The sequence below is a fragment of the Dendrobates tinctorius genome, unplaced genomic scaffold (assembly GCF_039654945.1).
Source record: "Dendrobates tinctorius isolate UK_male_01 unplaced genomic scaffold, ASM3965494v1 ptg000015l, whole genome shotgun sequence".
Classification (NCBI taxonomy): domain Eukaryota; kingdom Metazoa; phylum Chordata; class Amphibia; order Anura; family Dendrobatidae; genus Dendrobates; species Dendrobates tinctorius.
Genome location: NW_027361683.1, coordinates 52,381,039 through 52,401,361, shown reverse-complemented (window position 1 = coordinate 52,401,361; position 20,323 = coordinate 52,381,039). Strand labels below are relative to the sequence as shown.

The window sequence follows — 20,323 nt, the reverse complement described above, 5'->3', positions numbered from 1 at the left end:
GTTTTGGTACATCAGGGGCTCTCCAAACGTGACATGGCGTCCGATCTGAATTCCAGTCAATTTTGCATTGAAAAAGTCAAACGGCGCTCCTTCCCTTCTGAGCTCTGCCGTGCGCCGAAACAGTGGTTCCCCCCCACATATCAGGTATCAGCGTACTCAGGACAAATTGCCCAATAACTTTTGCAGTCTAATTTATCCTGTTACCCTAGGTAAAAAAAAAAAATTGGACCTGAAGTAATTTTTTTTGTGAAAAAAAAATTAAATGTTCATTTTTGTTTAAACGTTCAAAAAATTCTTGTGAAACACCTGAAGGGTTAATAAACTTTTTGAATGTGGTTTTGAGCACCTTGAGGGGTGCAGTTTTTAGAATGGTGTCACTTTTGGGTATTTTCTATCATATAGAGCCCTCAAAGTGACTTCAAATGTGATGTGGTCCGTAAAAATGAAATGGTGTTGCAAAAATGAGAAATCGCTGTTTAACTTTTAACTTCCTAACAAAAAAAATTTTGGTTCCAAAATTGTGCTCATGTAAAGTAAACATGTGGGAAATGTTACTTATTAAGTTTTTTTGTGTGCCGTATCTCTGTGATTTAAGGGCATAAAAATTCAAAGTTGTAAAATTGCGAAATTTTCTAAATTTTCGCCAAATTTCCATTTTTTTCACAAATAAACGTAAGTTATATGAAAATTTTACCACTAACATGAAGTACAATATGTCACGAGAAAACAGTGTCAGAATCAGTGGGATACATGGAAGCGTTTCAGAGTTATTACCTCATAAAGTGATAGTGGTCAGAATTGTAAAAATTGGCCCGGTCATGAACGTGCAAACCACCCTTGGGGGTAAAGGGGTAAAGTGGTGAAAAAAAAATTCCAAAATTGTTTAAAAAAAATATTTAAAAAAGCACCATTTTCTGAGACCTGTAGCGTCTCCATTTTCTCCTTCGCCTCATTGGAGGACACAGGACTGTGGCTTATGCTACTGCCGCCAGGAGGCTGACACTAAGTGAAGGAAAAAAAAAAAGATTAGCTCCTCCACAGTATACACCCTCGCCCTGATTGCTGGCGAGACCAGTTCATGCTTAGTGTCTGTAGGAGGCACACGTCTGGTTTTTTCCCAGACTTTTTTCTTTTTACTTTCCATGAAGATGAGACCGGGGCGACAGACCCTATTGAAAGGGTCCGATCTCCCGAAACCATCAACGGGCGAGCACATGCGAGTGTCACCTCCACGTATCCTCTCCCGCAACGTGGGACATGATGCCGGACTCAGCCCTGACCACCCTGAGGTATTGAATCCCTAGGCTGTACAGAGGCACAAGTACAGTCCGTGCGACCCCCACTGCACCACCAATGCAAGGACTGCTGTGGTGGAAGGAGGCGGACGATCCCTCTCCTCATCCCTGGTAAGGAACGATGGAGCCAGGGTGCCTGCACTGTCCTGTACACAGCCCCCCTCACCCCCCACACATACCTGACAGGCTGGCAGCTGAAGTGCTCCATGCGATCAGGACAGGGGGCACGGATCGAGGGTGAGCTGGGAGGGCTCCTGTGGATGGCTTGCCGTCATTCTTGTGCGGCGCAGCTTTCGCTGCAATATTATCGCCAGCGGCGGTTCCCTGGCGTGTGCAGCACGGCGCTGCTTCTTCATCGCCGGCCAACGCCGGAACTTTTATCCCCCGACTCCTAGTTTGCCCTAGGCTGCGGGAGGGAGTTCCGCCCACTGACACGTCCATTTCCGGCAGCCTGCCCCCCGTTTCCTTGGGCCGGTGCTGTAAATTTAGTTCCCGGCTTCGGCCTGTGCTAGGCCACAGCCGGACGTCACGCCCCCAGGCTACTTCCGGTGGGCCCTCCCATTCGCGAGGTGCAAATTTTGAAGTTAGGAGCGGCCCAGATCCCTCCTGCTGCACTTCAGGACGCTCAGGGGTGCAGGACTGTGGGTAAGTGCTACCCCCCTCCAGCCGGGCAGCCATACTAATGGCGTCACTGCCGCAGGCCATGTCAGCCAGCAGCCCCAGCATGTCGCCAGTGAGTATGACTGCTCTCGTCAGGTGGCGGCCGATAAAAGGTCACTGGCCATGAAACTGAGGACCAAGCTCATACGGTGCTATTTGCCGCATGCACCTCCTGTCGGTCTGTTTTTTTCCGCAGGCACAGAGCAATCAGTTATGCAAGCCTGCGATCCCCAATGCGCCCAGGAGCCCTCCCCTTCGACCAAGCCCCGGAATGGGCTCTGTTTTTGTCGCAGTCTATGGCACAATTGAGTCCCTTCAGGCCTCAGATAGGGGCAGGGACAGTGGCTCGTCTGTCTTGGAGAAATCCTAGACCTTACAGGAGCCTCCGGCCTGCAGGGGCCGCCCTCACTCTAGGCAGATGTGAGGGGGGAAACGAACCTACAGTGTCGCCCAGCCCGACTGGTGCCTTAGCATCCATGAGCTCTACTTCTTGCTCCCCTTTTCCAGAGGGTGACAGCGAGCAAAACTCGAATTACGATTCCGAGGGGCCCCTCAATTTGGATGCACCTGGTTACCAGGAATCAGTTGATAGTCTCATTGAGGCCGTCAACCAAGCCCTGGGTATTGACGATGAATCCACCTTGACCTCAGGTCATATGGTGTGTCATTCAAATGGGTCAGACGGCCTCATAGACTCACCCAGAGTTTGAGGACATAGACAATGACACAGGGAGCGGCCAAGCAAACGCTTCGAAGGACAGAGGGCATTGGATGCAAGATAACCGTTTGCCTCTGAACTCCGTGAAAGGTGGGCAGAGCCCCCATCAGTAGATCCACCCATATCGTGGTTGGTATCAAGAACCCGATTATCCCTACCTAACGGGTCTTCTAATAAGGATCCCACTGGTCGTCTCAATAGAGAGCCGGGCTCGCTTGGTGTTTGAGGCTTCAGGATCAGGCCTCTTTCCCTCTTGCACGGCAACTTGGGTAGCCAAGGCCATGATTTCCTGGTCAGAGTCATCAAATGCAGCTTAGCAGAACCTGTACCTACCATCGGAGGTAGCTGAGATCACGAATCAGATAGTCCTGGCAGGAGGCTATTTCATTAACGCATCCTTGAATGCAGCTAACCACGCAGCACTGGCTGCCGCAAATGCGATTTGCATCAGGGGAGCCCTATGGTTGAGAACATGGCGAGCCTACCCAACTTCCAACAAATCCCTATCTTCTTTGCCCTATCAGAGGAGCAAAGTGTTCAGTGAGAGGCTAGATCAACTTATCTCCGACTCCACAGGGGAGAAAAGCAACTTTCTCCCACAACAGGGGGCTAAGCAGCCATTCCGTCACCAGTTTCAACACAGTTTCAAACATGGTTTCGACCACCAGTTCAGGTCGGCCCAATCAGGGCAGAGATCGTCAGATCTCATATAGAACCAACCCATTGGGGAGGATGCGTTCCAACCAGTCAAAATCAGGGGGATCAAGGTCCCACAGGTTCACGGCCAAATGACTGGAGGAACTTCCAGTCTACACCTGCAGAGTAGGTGGGGGCCTGCTATGGTTTCGTCACGTCTGGCTCACCGTCATACACGACACGTGGGTAGGAGAGCTGGTGTCTTCAGGGTACAAGATAGTATTTATCAGCAACCCCCAAACGATTTTTCCTGTCGTCCTCCCAAATCTAAAACCCGGGCACACACCTTATTTGAAGCATTCGAGCCTCTGTGGAGTGATCACCCCTGTACTGGAAAAAAGAAAGATTTCAGGGTTTCTACTCCAACCTGTTGGTGCTCCCCAGAGAAAAAAAAGAAAAGAGAAGAAAGGAACGGAACAGTGAGGCTCATTCTGGACCTGAAGCTTCTTAACAGGTTTTTTTGTCAGGATCAGACATTTCCGGATGGAGTCTCTCCGCCCGGTTATATCTGCCGTGAAAAAGGGGGAGAATAGTTGGCCGTCGAAGTCCAAGGCGCCTACCGGCACATTCCCATTTTTTTCCTGGCATCAAGGGCTCTTACAGCAACCTGCATCACAGCCTTATCCTTTGGGCTAGCCATTGCCCCCAGGGTATTCACAAGGGTCATGGCTGCGGTCATGTCCATCCTGCATGCCCAGGGCATAATCATCTGGCCTTATCTGGACGACCTCCTGGTCAAGGGCCCATCCTTTCAGGCTTGCGAAGAGAGCGTCAACATCACGCTGGATACACGTCTCCACTTAGGGTGGCTCGTGAATTTGAAGTTCTGACGTTTTCCCCTATTCCAACTCACACAATTTCCTTCCTAGGGATGATCTTCGACACTTCCCGAGGGTTGGAAAAATCTCCCTCGGGACAAGGCCCTAGCACTCCGGCAGGGAGCCTGGGCACTTCACCAGCCGGTCTCCCGTACCATCCGGTTTGGCATGAAGGTCTTGGGGAAAATGGTGGCAGCAATTGAGGCTGTTCCATTTGCTCAGCCCAATCTTCATCCCTTGCAGCACGCCCTCTTAGCAGCTTGGGACAAGAAGCCCGTTCTCCTTTAACCACCAGTGCCGGTTGTCCGCATTGGTCAGACAGGCTCCCTGATGGTGGACGATGAGGCCCTCCCTTCTGCAGGAGAAGCCTTTTTCCTTCGAACCATTGGTTGATGGTCACGACCGACATCAGTCTCCTCGGATGGGGAGCAGTATTTCGCCACCACACAGGCCAAGGATGTTGTCACCTCAGGAATCACGCCTCCCGATCAACCTTTTAGAAATTCGGGCGATTCGGCTGGCTTTGCAGCACTTTTCATCATCTCCTGGCAGGACGTCCTGTCCGAATTCAATCAGACAATGCCACGGCAGGTGCTTACATAGGTCATCAAGGGGGGCAGCCCCAGCAGGACTTCCATACCCGAGGTAAAGCATATCCTTTCCTGGGCCGAGGAAAATCACTCTGTGATCTCAGCTGTTCACATTCTGGGTGCGGAGAACTGGGCGGCAATTTTTCTCATCCGGCAGGGTCTCGTGTCCGGGGTAGGGCCACTCCATCCTGAGTGTTTTCTAACAGATTCTCCATTGGGGAACCACAGAAGTGGACCTGATGACTTCCAGGCTAAATGCAGAGGTGCCCAGTGTTGTCGCTCGGTCCTGGGACCCACAGGCAATCACCGTGGATGCGCTGGTCCTTACATGGAACCAGTTTTCACCTCTCGTACCTGTGTCCTCCGCTTCCACTGCTTCCGAAGGTCTCAGGAAGTTTAAGGCATAGGGGGTTCCAGTAATACTGATTGCCCCAGATTGGCCTCGTCGGACAGGGTACGCAGATTTAGTGCAGCTACTCGTTGACATCCCCTGGTGGATGACATCCCCTGGTGGCTGTCAGAGCGCCCAGACCTACTTTACCAGGGCCCGATCTACCTCCAGAACCCAGAGGCCCTGTGTTTGACGGCTTAGCCGTTGAATCTTGGATCCTGGCCCAGGCCGGGTTTGGCCGGAAGGTGGTGGCTGTGATGGTTAGTGCCAAAGAGCCTGCCTCAGCACGTGTTTACCATCACGCCTGGGAAGTTTTCTTCTCACTGTGTAGGGACCGCGGTTATCCTCCACTGAGATTCTCCATTCTTAACATTTGTAGCGCTTCTCCAGTCTGGCCTAGACTCGGGTTTAGCTCCAAGACCCCTCAGGAGACAGATTTCGGCTTTATCCGCCCCTTTCCAGCGTAGGATTGCTACCAATCTGCCGGTAAAGACCCTCAGCCAGGGGGTCTCCCACTTGATACCCCCCTTAGGGTCCCTCTGGATGCCTGGGGCCTTAACCTGGTCCTAACCGGTCTGCAGGAATCTCCGTTTGAACCACTACAGAGTGTCTTTGTCATACCTTTCCTGGATGGTGGGTTCTTCATGGCTATAACGTCAGTTAGACAGGTCATAGCTGGTGGCTCTATCCTGTCAAGCTCTGTATCTGATTTTCCGCAAGGATAGGGTGGTTCTCAGGCTGACTCCTCCTTTTTTCTTCCAAAGGTCGTTTTTTTCATCTCACTTTATTGAGGATGTTGTCTTGCCCTTTTTTCTGCCCAGCACCGGTACACCGGGTGGAAAAGGCTCTTCATATGTTGAATGTGGTGAGAGCTCTCAGGAGGTACGTGTCACGGACGGTACCCTTTCGTTAGACAGACGCCGTTCGTGCTTCCCGAGGATCGCAGGATCAGACTCGCGGCCTCAGGATCGACAATAACCAGGTGGATTCGTTTGGCTATGCAGGAGTCTTACGGCATCAGAGGCGCACCTGTTCCAGCGGTGATCAGAGCACACTCCGCTTGGGCGGTGGTCGCCTCTTGGGCTCTTCAGCACCAGGCTTTGGCGAAGCAGGTCTGCAAAGCGGCAACCTGCTCCAGTCTGCACACATTCTGGAAGCATGACAATATCCATACTCAGGATTCAGCATACGTGAGCCTGGGTAGAGGGATTCTCCAAGCAGCGGTGGTGCACCTTTAGACAGGAGGTGCGTATAGCTTGGACCGGTATGTCGACTTCCCACCCAGGGACTGCTTTAGGACGTCCGATAGTCCTGTGTCCCCCAATGAGGCGAAGGAGAAACCAGGGATTTTTGTAATAACTCACCATAAAATCCTTTTCTCCGAGACGCTCTTTGGGGGACACAGCACCCACCCTGTTATCCAATTGGCTCTTTTCTTGTTTGCTAATATGTATTTATGATATAAGGTGGGTCTTTCCAGACATGTTGTTACCTGCATTAAGGTTTATTTTGTCTGTGTTTCTTCATCTCCTACTGCTTTTGTACCGAACTGGTCTCGCCGGCAATCGGGGCGAGAGTGTATACTGCGGAGGAGGAGCTAACCTTTTTTTTCATTCACAGTGTCAGCCTCCTGGCGGTAGTAGCTTACACCCACAGTCCTGTGTCCACAGTCCTGTGTCCCCCAATGAGCGTCTCGGAGAAAAGGATTTTTCGGTGAGTTATCATAAAAATCCCTGTTTTCGTGATCTGGGGCTGGGTGAGGGCTTATTTTTTGTGTGCCAAGCTGACGTTTTTATTGATACCATTTTGATGTAGATACGATGTTTTGATCTCCCATTATTGCATTGTATTTCTAACAATGTAGCGGGGACCAAAAAAACGTAAGTCTGGCGCTTTAAATTTTTTTCTCGTTACGCTGTTTAGCCATCTGATTAATTCTTTTTTTCTATTGATTGATCGGGCAATTCTGAATGCGAAGATACAAAATATGTATATTTGATTTTTTTTTTTTTTTTTGTTTTATTTTGAATGGGGTGAAAGGGGGGTTATTTGAACTTTTTATTTTATTTTTTTAAATATTTTTAAAAACCCTTTTTACTTTTTGCGTAGTCTCCATGCTGCAAAAAGCTGGTTGTCATGCCCAACCGATCGATGACCCTCGGTCATGTGAAGGGGTCACCGTTGGGTGGGCTTGGCTTTCGGTAACGGCGAGTTAAATGCCGCTGTCAGAGATTGAGTGGCAGTTAACTAGTTAACAGCCGCATGTGAACAGCTGAATCGTGGATTCCACCCACGGCTGTTGCGGGCACATGTCAGCTGTATCGATCAGCTGTCATGTGCCCGGAATGGTGCCGGCTCAGCACCTGAGTCCGCATCAAACAGGGGGAGTCAGATGTAGGCGTACTATTACACCCATCGTCGGAAAGGGGTTAAAGGATTGGTCGCGCTGTGAAGTGCTGAGGGCCTGTAATTGCTTGAACACTTAGGCTTTCTGACTGTCAGCACATATCATGTCTCTAAGCCAGACCTGGGCAAAGTGCAGCCCGCGGGCCACATCCGGCCCTCTGGCTGTTTCAGTCCGGCCCCCGGACCGAGACAGCCGATGGGCTGGAAACCTGAGGTCCGCCGGCCGCACCGTGCCCGCCCGCTTGCTGTCTCCATAGATGCAGAAAGCATTCGTGGAGGAGGGGCCTCTGGCCACTTCCTCCACCAAACAGCGTGTGAAACAGCTGAAGCAATTACGTCATTTCACTGCATCAGCTGTGTTCCGCCAGAGAGTCACCGCTTTGACAGCAACAGAAGCAGAAGCGGGGTGCCTGGGAACGGGACTGAAGTGAGTGTTTTGTTGTTTTTTTTTCATGTCTATTAACATGGCGATTCTATGGGGGGTGAACATGGGGATTCTATGCGGGTGAACATTGGGATTCTATGCGGGTGAACATTGGGATTCTATGCGGGTGAACACTGGGATTCTATGCGGGTGAACATTGGGATTCTATGCGGGTGAACATTGGGATTCTATGCGGGTGAACATTGGGATTCTATGCGGGTGAACATTGGGATTCTATGCGGGTGAACATTGGGATTCTATGCGGGTGAACATTGGGATTCTATGCGGGTGAACATTGGGATTCTATGCGGGTGAACATTGGGATTCTATGCGGGTGAACATTGGGATTCTATGCGGGTGAACATTGGGATTCTATGCGGGTGAACATTGGGATTCTATGCGGGTGAACATTGGGATTCTATGCGGGTGAACATTGGGATTCTATGCGGGTGAACATTGGGATTCTATGCGGGTGAACATTGGTATTCTATGCGGGTGAACATTGGTATTCTATGCGGGTGAACATTGGGATTCTATGCGGGTGAACATTGGGATTCTATGCGGGTGAACATTGGGATTCTATGCGGGTGAACATTGGGATTCTATGCGGGTGAACATTGGGATTCTATGCGGGTGAACATTGGGATTCTATGCGGGTGAACATTGGGATTCTATGCGGGTGAACATTGGGATTCTATGCGGGTGAACATTGGGATTCTATGCGGGTGAACATTGGGATTCTATGCGGGTGAACATTGGGATTCTATGCGGGTGAACATTGGGATTCTATGCGGGTGAACATTGGGATTCTATGCGGGTGAACATTGGGATTCTATGCGGGTGAACATTGGGATTCTATGCGGGTGAACATTGGGATTCTATGCGGGTGAACATTGGGATTCTATGCGGGTGAACATTGGGATTCTATGCGGGTGAACATTGGGATTCTATGCGGGTGAACATTGGGATTCTATGCGGGTGAACATTGGGATTCTATGCGGGTGAACATTGGGATTCTATGCGGGTGAACATTGGGATTCTATGCGGGTGAACATTGGGATTCTATGCGGGTGAACATTGGGATTCTATGCGGGTGAACATTGGGATTCTATGCGGGTGAACATTGGGATTCTTCTATGCGGGTGAACATTGGGATTCTATGCGGGTGAACATTGGGATTCTTCTATGCGGGTGAACATTGGGATTCTTCTATGCGGGTGAACATTGGGATTCTTCTATGCGGGTGAACATTGGGATTCTTCTATGCGGGTGAACATTGGGATTCTTCTATGCGGGTGAACATTGGGATTCTTCTATGCGGGTGAACATTGGGATTCTTCTATGCGGGTGAACATTGGGATTCTTCTATGCGGGTGAACATTGGGATTCTTCTGGGCGGGTGAACATGGGGATTCTTCTGGGCGGGTGAACATGGGGATTCTTCTGGGCGGGTGAAAATGAGGAATCTGTGGGGGTGACATACACCATATGGGGGATTCTATGAGGGTGACTTACAACACATGGGGGATTCTATGAAGGTGACTTACAGCACATGGGGATGCTATGGGGGTGTCATGCTGCACACGGGGAGGCTATGGGGGTGACATGCTGAACATGGTGAGGCTATGGGAAGCCTGTATACTGTCATGCAGTATATGGGAAGGTTGTATACTGTCATGCAGTATATGGGAAGGCTGTGTGGGACTCATGCATTATATAGGGAGGCTGTGGGGGCCTCATGCAGTGTATGGAAGGCTGTGTGGGGCCTTATTCAGTATGTGGAGAGACTGTGTGGCTCATGCAGTATATTTGGAGGTTGTGTGGGGCTTCATGCAGTATATGGGGAAACTGGGGCTCATGCAGTACATTGGGAGGCTGTGTAGGGTTCATGCTGTATATAGGGAGGCTGTGTGGTGCTCGTGCCGCATATGTAGTAGGCTGTGTGAGGCTTACGCAGTATATAAGGGGCTGTGGGGGGGTTCAAAGATATATAGAGGGGGGCTGTGAGCATACTTAATTCAGCTCAATATTAAGTGATACAACTAATATTAATTAATATTGAGTAGAATAAATTTCAAACTGTTGGTTCGGCCCTCCACAACAGTCATGGTCTCTCATGTGGCACCTCAGGAAAATTTAATTGCCCACCCCTGCTCTAAGCCGTATAATCCTGCAGAAAAATGCTTTTTATTGCAATTAAAATAGTTTTTGCATCAACACATTTTGAGAGCTATAATATTTCCATGTTTTGGTCTATAGAGTCATGTGAGGTCTTGTTTTTTGGAGGAGGTGTGATGGTGTGGGGGTGCTTTACTGGTGACACTGTTGGGGATTTATTCAAAATTGAAGGCATACTGAACCAGCATGGCTACCACAGCATCTTGCAGCGGCATGTTATTCCATCCAGTTTGCGTTTAGTTGGACCATCATTTATTTTTCAACAGGACAATGACCCCAAACACACCTCCAGGCTGTGTAAGGGCTCTTTGACCAAGAAGGAGAGTGATGGGGTGCTACGCCAGATGACATGGCCTCCACAGTCACCAACCTGAACCCAATCAAGATGGTTTGGGGTGAGCTGGACCGCAGAGTGAAGACAAAAGGGACAAAAAGTACTAAGCATCTCTGGGAACTCCTTTAAGACTGTTGTAAGACCATTTCCGGTGACTACCTCTTGAAGCTCATCAAGAGAATGCCAAGAGTGTGCAAAGCAGTAATCAAAGCAAAAGGTGGCTACTTTGAAGAACCTAGAATATAAGACATATTTTCAGTTGTTTCACACTTTTTTGTTAATTATAGAATTCCACATGTGTTAATTCATAGTTTTGATGCCTTCAGAGTGAATCTACAATTTTCATAGTCATGAAATTAAAGAAAACTCTTTGAATGAGAAGGTGTGTCCAAACTTTTGGTTTGTACTGTATACCCATCCTAAGATAGCCACCCAAGACATGTGAATGGGGCATGTCCAACACCCTCTATCTATAGCGTGCTGGTACCAATAACTGTTCCACTATCTCCTACATCATTTTCGTAACCTGGTTCAATAAGTCCCCATTCAACATAACTGGTGTCAACCCCTTGCTCCTGCGCTATACCATTTATGACTGTTACATTGTTGAATGCTTCCCTTTTAGTCAGGTCCCTATGTTGAGCAGACCCAAAATTTTCACCAGTCACCCCTAGCTCAGGAATGTTTGCATCAGGGGGACACTACTTCCTTATCCCCCAGAAGGATACAGAAGAAAAACCCATTAAAACTCTGGGTGAGGTGATACTTGTTTAAGCATGACCCGTTTCTTATCCAAGCCATGTCCCTTTCCCCCACAGGTCCCGAAACAAACAAGTCCCAGCCTATGATAATGGGGTACAATAAGTCCTGGAAAACCCTGACCTTGTGGTGCTCTGTACCTTGGTCTGTTTCAGTGTCCACTATGGCCACTCTATATAGCAGATATGCTTACTTGCTATGAGCGCCGACCACCAGGCGGCGCTCATCGTGATCCTGCAATGACAATCACAGGGGTCTCCTGCTGACCCCGGGTTGTCATGCCAACCCATTGACGACCCGCGGTCATGTGACACGGGCGCTGATGGGAAGAGGCAATGATGCGCTTCCTGCACGTGCATGGTAAATGCCGGTGTCCGAGTTTGACAGCGGCATTTAACATATTAACAGTTGCAGGTGAATCGTGATTCTATCAGCAGCTGTTCTGGGCACATGTCAGCTGAATCAGATCACCTGTCATGTGCCGGAAAAGGTGTGTGCTCCTCGCCGGAGCCCTCACCAAACTGGGGGACGTTAGGGGGTTAAACTAGTTTTCCTTTCCATGCGTTGGGAACATTGCACGCTGTTTTCTAATTCAAAACATGTAGGGAAATGTATATAAGTTTTAACTATTTTACAGAAAATAGCAAAAATTAACATTGGGCTGTTCTAAAAATCGGCAGTGTCTGTATTAGTATTTACAAACTCACAAAATGTACTATTTTTATTGCCATTTAGCATTTCTGTGAATTATTAACTTTATATTTAGTTGTATACCCACAGTTTTGTAGAACTGCTTCACATCCATGTTGCATAGAGTCAATCAACTTCTGGCACCTGTCAACTGTTATTCCAGCCCAGGATGCTTGGACTTCAATGGAAGTCTTCAAACAGAGGCTGGACAGACATCTGACTGGGATGATTTAGCGAATCCTGCTTTGAGCAGGGGGTTGGACCAGATGGCCCAGGAGGTCCCTTCCAACTCTACAATTCTATGATTCTATGACTACATCCCACAATTTTTTGGCATTTGTTGGCTTTGCCTCAGAAACGGCATTTTTGATGTCACCGCACAAGTGTTCTATCAGATTAGGGTCTGGGATTGGGCTGGCCATAACCTCTATTTTATTGGACTGGAATTAAGCTTTTGCTCTTTACAGGTGTGTTTAGGGTCGTTGTCTTGTGAAACACCCATTTCAAGGGCGTATATTTTCATCAGTGTAAGGCAACATGACCTCTTCAAGTATTTTAATATATTCAAACTGGTTCTCGATCTCTGGTATGCAGAAAATAGGTTTGGCACCATAGTAAAAGAAACATGCCCATATCATGATGCTTGCACCACCATACTTCCCTGTCTTCAGAGAGTACTGTGGCTTGAATGGAGAGTTTGGGGGTCGTCTGACAAACTATCTGCAGCCCTTGGACTCAAAATGAACAGTTTTCTCTCCATCAGTCCACAATGTTTCTCCATTTTTCTCTGGTTTGGCTTTCCATTTTAAAGCATTGGAGATAGCTGAACAGCCTGTCTTTGTCAACTTTACAAGCTTTCCCCTTTCCAATCAACTTTTTAATCAAAGTACACTGTTCTTCTACAACAAGTCCTGGCTTCACCCTTAACCCCTTAGTGACAGAGCCATTTTACAGCTAAATGACCAGGCCAAGTTTTACAATTCTGACCACTCACTTTATGAGGTTATAACGCTGGAACGCTTTAACGGATCCCGCTGATTCAGAGAGTTTTTTTCGTGACATATTGTACTTCATGTAAGTGGTAAAATTTCTTCGATATGTCTCGTGTTTATTTATGGAAAAAAATGGAAATATGGCGAAAATTTTGAAAATTTTGCAATTTTAAAACTTTAAATTTGTATGCCCTTAAATCAGAGAGATGTATCACATAAATTTCTTAATAAATAATATTTCCCACATGTCTGCTTAACATCAGCACAATTTTGGAAACAAAATTTTTTTTTGTTAGGAAGTTATAAGGGTTAAAATTTGACAAGCGATTTCTCAATTTTACAACAAAATTTACAAAACCATTTTTTTTAGGGATCACATCATATTTAAAGTCATTTTGAGGGGTGTACATGACAGAAAATACCCAAAAGTGACACCATTCTAAAAACTAGACCCCTCAAGGTGCTCAAAACCACATTTAAGAAGTTTATTAACCCTTTACGTGCTTCACAGGAACTAAAGCAATGTGGAAGGAAAAAATTAACATTTAACTTTTTTTTGCAAAAAATTTACTTCAGAACCAATTTTTTTATTTTCACAAGTGGGAAAAGAGAAAATAAACCACAAAAATTGTTGTGCAATTTCTCCTGAATACGCCAGTTCCCCATATGTGGGGGTAAACCACTTTTTCAGCGCACGGCAGAGCTCGAAAGGGATGGAGTGCCGTTTGACTTTTTCAAAGCAGAATCTGCTGCCATTGAGATCGGATGCCATGTTTCGTTCGGAGAGCCCCTAATGTTCCTAAACAGTGGAAACCCCCAACAAGTGACTCCATTTTGGAAACTAGACCCCTTAAGGAACTTATCTAGATGTGTGGTGAGCGCTTTGAACCTTCAAGTGCTTCACAGAAGTTTATAACGTAGAGCCGTGAAAATAAACAATCATTTTTTTTCCACAAAAATTATCTTTTCGCCCCCAAATTTTTATGTTTACAAGGGTAACAGGAGAAATCATACCCCCACAGTTGTTGTGCGATTTTGTTCTGAGTACGCTGATAACCCATATGTGGGGGTAAACCACTGTTTGGGCGCATGGCAGAGCTCAGAAGGGAAGGAGTACCGTTTGACCTTTTCAATGCAAAATTGGCTGGAATTGAGATTGGATGCCATGTCGCTTTTGGAGAGCCCCTGATGTGGCTAAACAGTGAAAAAAACTCACAAGTGACACCATTTTGAAACTAGACCCCTGAAGGAGCTTATCTAGATATGTGGTGAGCACTTTGAACCCCCAAGTGCTTCACCTTCACAGAAGTTTATAATGCAGAGCAGTGAAAATAAAAAATGACTACTTTTTCCTCAAAAATGATTTTTTAACCTGCTATGTTTTATTTTATCAAGGGTAACAGGAGAAATTGGACCACAAAAGTTGTTGTGCAATTTGTCCTGAGTACGCTGATACCCCATTTGTGGGGGGACTACTGTATGGGCGCATTGGAGAGCTCTGAAGGGAAGTAGCACCATTTTGGAATGCAGACTTTGATGGAATGTTCTGTGGGCGTCATGTTGCGTTTGCAGAGCCCCTGATGTGCCTAAACAGTATAAACCCCCCACAAGTGATATTTTGGAAACTAGACCCCCCCAAAGAGCTGATCTAGATGTGTGGTGAGCACTTTGAACCCCCAAGTGCTTCACAGAAGTTTATAACGCAGAGCCGTGAAAATAAAAAGTCTTTCTTTTTCCACAAGTGATTTTTTTAGACCCCAATTTTTTTTATTTTCCCTAGGGTAACAGGAGAAATTAGACCCCCACAGTTGGTAAATAGTGGAAACCCCTCAATTCTTGCTCCAACGATATCCCCAACACGCCCCTAACCCTAATCCCAATGCTAACCCTAATCCTAATTCTAACCCTAATCCTAACCCTAATCCTAATTCGCCCTTACCCTAATTCTAACCCTAATTCTAACCCTAGAATCATAGAATCATAGAGTTGGAAGGGACCTCCTGGGCCATCTGGTCCAACCCCCTGCTCAAAGCAGGATTCGCTAAATCATCCCAGTCAGATGTCTGTCCAGCCTCTGTTTGAAGACTTCCATTGAAGGAGAACTCACCACTTCTCGTGGCAGCCTGTTCCACTCATTGATCACTCTAACTGTCAAAAAGTTTTTTCTAATATCTAATCTGTGTCTCTTCCCATTCAGTTTCATCCCATTGCTTCTAGTCTTTCCTTGTGCAAATGAGAATAAAGTTGATCCTTCTACAATGTGACAGCCCTTTAGATATTTGTAGACAGCTATTAAGTCTCCTCTCAGTCTTCTCTTTTGCAAACTAAACATTCCCAAATCCTGCAACCTTTCCTCATAAGACAGGGTTTGCAGACCGGTCACCATTCTGGTCGCTCTTTTCTGAACTTGCTCCAGTTTGTTGATGTCTTTTTTAAAATGTGGTGCCCAAAACTGGACACAATATTCCAGATGAGGTCTGACCAAAGAGGAGTAGAGGGAAATAATGACTTCACGTGATCTAGACTGTATGCTTCTGTTAATACATCCTAGAATTGCATTCTAACCCTAATTCTAACCCTAATTCTAACCCTAATTCTAGCCCTAGCCCTAACCCTAGCCCTAATGGAAAAATGAAAAAATATATATTTTCTTTATTTCATTATGTTTGCCTATCTAAGGGGGTGATAAACGGGGGGCTATTTACTATTTTTTTTATTTTGATCACTGATAGTTTATCATAGTGATCAAAATGAATGAATGGAATCTGCCGACCGGAGCCGGCAGATTCCCGGCGGGCGCACTGCTCATGCACCCGCCATTTTCTCCGGATCCAAGATGGCGGCGCCCAACGGAGGAAGCCGCAGAGACCCAGGACCACCGGGAGGGGACAGAGGACCACCGGGAGGTAGAGGGGGGGATCGGGGACCTTATTCCTCTCTCCTTTGATGTGCGATCACATCAGAGGAAAGAGAAATTAAATACAAAATTGCAGCTTTTTTTTTTTTGCGGTCGCCGTTATAGGGTTAATAACGGCGATCGCAAAAGTGGGGTCGGTAAAAACCGACCCGATTCATGTTCTCTGGGGTCTCGGCTACCCCCAGCAGCCAAGACCCTGGAGAAAATCCGACACTGGGGGCGATATTTACTTTCTCCACAGCGCCGTGAATTAACGGCGCTGTGGTTTAAGTACCCTTAATTACCGTTGTTAAAAGGCGTATTGGAGGTCGTTAAGGGGTTAAACAAGGGCCGCCTGATTCACAACCTGTTCCTTCAGTATTGCCATCTCTAATTGAACTCCACACTGCTATTATTTTTAACACCCCCCCTTTTCATTTAATTCTAATACAGAGACTCAAAAATCTGCAGATCATGAGTGCCAAGTCTATTGGTTTTCTCAAAATCTACTGCACCAACTGGTCAATTGATTGCCATGTGATATTTATACCAAAATTAATCTGGTTAGTCATATTGGACTGGTATTATTTTGAACACTACTGTTAGATGTTTAAAAAATCTATCACGTCCCTGTTTCCTATGCTAACGAGGGCTTTGGACTAGTTGATGGGGTGTTGGTTCAGAGTTGCACTGCACATGAGCGGAAGCCATCTTCAGAACTTTTGGTCATGTGAACCGCGTTTCTGAAGTCTGGAAGCGTACACTTTGCTTCAGAGACGCAATGACGCTGCTGAAATAAGTGGTGCGCATGCTTGGGATTTGCATGAGCTGGTGATGAGGCCGACTTGTGCAAATTATGTTATCACGTCCACAGGGTTGTGATAACATAGAAAGAGAGCTGACTAGTCTGGGGAAACCAATGTCCAATCAACTAGTCAAAGCACTCATTAGCATAGGAAATGGAGACATTATAAATGCTTTTTTAAAGCATTTATTTAGCTGAATTATGTTATACAGGGCTGGAGAGGCAGGGAATTTGCTCATACATATGTGAATGATGCTGGGTTGGAGGCCATGGCAGACCTGACAGGTTCCCTTTTTATCAGGTCCTCCATTATGCCTTACATCATTTGCCGACTTGTGGCCTCCTTCACCCAGGACATGCAGTACCTCTTGTAGCAGTCAAACGTGTTCACTGGATACACTGCCCACCAGAACTTCTAACACCAATTGTGGGAATGCTACTCACCTGATTGTGTCGGGAGGCAAATCATAAAGCGTTTGTTTAAATGTCCATGCTGTTTTATCGCTGCTTCATGAAACAGCCATAAGCAAAGGAAAAACTAAACAGCCTTCAGGGCAGGCAAAACAAAGTAAACCGCGCTTAAAAAGTCTCTTTAGAGCCAGTTGTGGTCACACAGGCCCATGTATCAAACAATGGACTCCATCTTAACAGGTTAACCACACCTGTGAGTGGGTTATGTGAGCAGCCAGACCCGCCCATCTCTCAGGCTGCCTGTAAAACCTGGCCCATATGCATCAAACAATCATCATAGTGCTATGTGCACTAGAGAAATACTCCCGGATTACATCACAAATGACAACCATCTCTGTGATACATACCTCCCATCAACTATGGGTCCAGTAGCTGCCTGGATGGGAGACATATATACAAGTATCAGCCCCAGACTTTATTATATAATGAGGGAGGGGGGCAACTTTTAGGACTTAGGCTACTTTCACACTGGCGTTTTTTTGCGGTACGTTTTTTGCGCACACAAACGCATGAAAAAAACGCATCATGCATTTGTGTGCGTTTTAAAAAGAGCATGCTTTTTTTGCGAATACGTGCGCATTACAATGCGCACCCATAGACTATAATGGGTGTTTTGCTGTAAAAAAAAACGCATTGCGTGTGCATGGAGGTTTTTTGGGGCAAGTCGGACGCACAAAAAATGCAACAGGATGCATTTTGTGCGCCCGAGCGCACAGTACAAGAAAACGCATGCGCATACAAACGCATGTGTATGCGCACCCATGTGAAAGATAGGGGGAAAAAATCCATGCGGGTTTTTTTTTTTTGCGCTAAAAAACAGCGCAAAAAAACGCAAGTGTGAAACCAGCCTAAGAACGCTACAAGGCCCCATACATCTCACCAACATGCTCTGGGGTCGTGGAGGGATTCTAATTAAGCCACTGGGGTCAATACAACCTTTTTGTCCCTAAAATTGGTCTCTAGGGCTTATGAGCAGGTCTGCTTTGTGGTGCTTGGTGTATATTGGCATGTAAGTTGCAACTTTTTCTTTTTTACTGAGGTTTATATATATCACTCGATAGGGCCCATTATGGCAATTCTACATTGAGCATGCAGGGTCGCAACGTACGCAATACAGGTTGCTTACCTCCGCAGCTAGGAAGGAGTAAATGGGGTCAAACGGGATCCTCAAGTGTCCTATTTCTATCGCCTTCTTGTTATATAACCATTGTACAAATATATACACTTGTGACTGATTTTAGTTTTTTTGCCCGATGAGGTATCATCACATAGTGTGGTTTTGTTGTTTTGGTTTGATGCACTTGTTTGCTTTATTTTACCAAGAGTTGATTTAAAAAAAAAAATTTGAATAAAGATGTGTTAAAGGGGTATAAATAATTCAAGTGCTATAAAGTATACTGTGATTTTTTTTTTTTTCCTTAAATACCACTATTGCTGTTGACTTCTGCAATAAAAAGTTAACTTGCCTTGATCAGAGCTACCTCAGAACGCAGCAAGCACAAGCAGGAGTTAACTGTATAATGCTAAATTATATATGGGGGCACTCTCTCCGCACCTGAGCCAGATATACCTGTGTGTGTATATGATAGAGCCAGTAAAATACAGCTTTCTGTTAACAGAACAGTATATAAATTCTTACCTATGGTCTATCTTTTTTTTTCTTCTGTACTATTTTCAGGCCAGGTTCATCTGATCTCTCCCTGACTAGTCCTTGGTCTGCTGTGTGGGTGAAGATTTCCTCCAGCTGGGTTGGGCTCCTTCTTTACCTCTGGACACTGATGGCACCCTTGATTTTTCCTGACAGGGAATTCAGCTAATCTGGGAAGTCATGCTGTAGGTTTGAAGATTTTTTTTTTTTTAGTATGAAATCTTCTGTGTCTGACACCAGACATCACATATTAAGTGCTGAATATATGAGGAGTCTGAATACGCAGGCATGCTGACCCAATAGGCGAGGCACGGAATCTAGTCGCTGCTAGACACGGAGGCAACGTGCGTGAATAGAAGCAAGGAACCAGCTCCAGCAGGCAATATGATGAATCTTTACTCCAATCACAATAAAAATTGGCATTATTGTGACAAACCAACTAAAAATGGTTGGAGTGTGAAAGAAACATGGTATTAACCCAACGTGTTTTCAACACAGGACGTGTTCTTAAACTCGGTCTGAAGCCGGATCCTTGCTTCTATTAACGCATGCTGACCCAATGCAGTGTATCCCCTACATTGCAGTCTGGGGCACAGGAAATATAATGGCATATGGGATCTGGGTCATATAATGATCCTGTTCACACTGTCAGACACTACTGTATAATGACACGATCATCTGAAGCCTTATTGAGAAGAGATTCTTTTAGAAAACTGTGCCTTAAGTAGCATTCAACAAATGATGTAGTTGTGTTGCTATGTCTTGGCAGCATGTACTATGCATGACAATATGTAGGGTTGCGTTCTTCACTAGGATGAGTGCGATCTCTACCCTACAGCTCCTGAGAAACCACACATTATAGTTTTCAAATTTGCAGGCTATTTTGTTTAACATAACCAGGACATTGATTATTGCTCTTCTGCTTTGTATTTTCTTTTGTAAAATATTTTTATATGATTAATATTTGTCTTGTATTTCACACTTGTTACTCTATAAATAAATTGCTTAAAAGTTATATCATTACTTATTTATTAGGCATATAATGCATATGTATATAATATATAGTGCACTCCTATTCCTCAGCGCTTTGCAGACATCATCATCACTGTCCTCATTGGGGCTCACAATCGAAATTCCCTATCAGTATGTTATGTCTTTGGAATGTGGGAGAACATACAAACTCCTTGCAGATGTTGTCCTTGGTTGGATTTGAACCCAGTGCTGCAAGGCTGCAGTGCTGCCCAAAGCTTACTTTTTCCATGTCAGACATTGTTATAGACGTTGTTACAGTATTCTCAAACATGCACTATTGGGTTTATTTTATTGATTTAGCCATAATTTGTGATTATTAAGTAATCACATACTGTTAGGTAGATTTTTCCCCGACAAAGTGCAGCTCAATGAAATAATGTTGTAGTTGTGGATGGGCTGTATGTAATGTGACAAACAGATGGCAGCAGTGATAACACCATGGACAATGCAGCGTGCCAGTCATTCCAGGTCTGTCCTCTGAGGTGTGATGAGACAAAGGCGCAATGGAGAGGGCTGATTA

The 20,323-nt window shown here is 46.0% G+C and overlaps 1 protein-coding gene across 3 annotated transcripts in view; it reads left to right on the top strand.

The window, feature by feature from the left end:
- Nucleotides 1–19,786, top strand: part of SERINC2 (serine incorporator 2) — a 237,958-nt gene extending 218,172 nt beyond the window's left edge. For all 3 annotated transcript variants that reach the window (XM_073564241.1, XM_073564251.1, XM_073564259.1), the window contains one exon: nucleotides 18,802–19,786. In XM_073564241.1, coding sequence (XP_073420342.1) covers nucleotides 18,802–18,940 — 139 coding nt within the window. In that variant the 3' untranslated portion in view covers nucleotides 18,941–19,786. The remainder of the gene's footprint in view (nucleotides 1–18,801) is intronic.
- The last annotated feature ends 537 nt before the right edge of the window (nucleotides 19,787–20,323 follow it).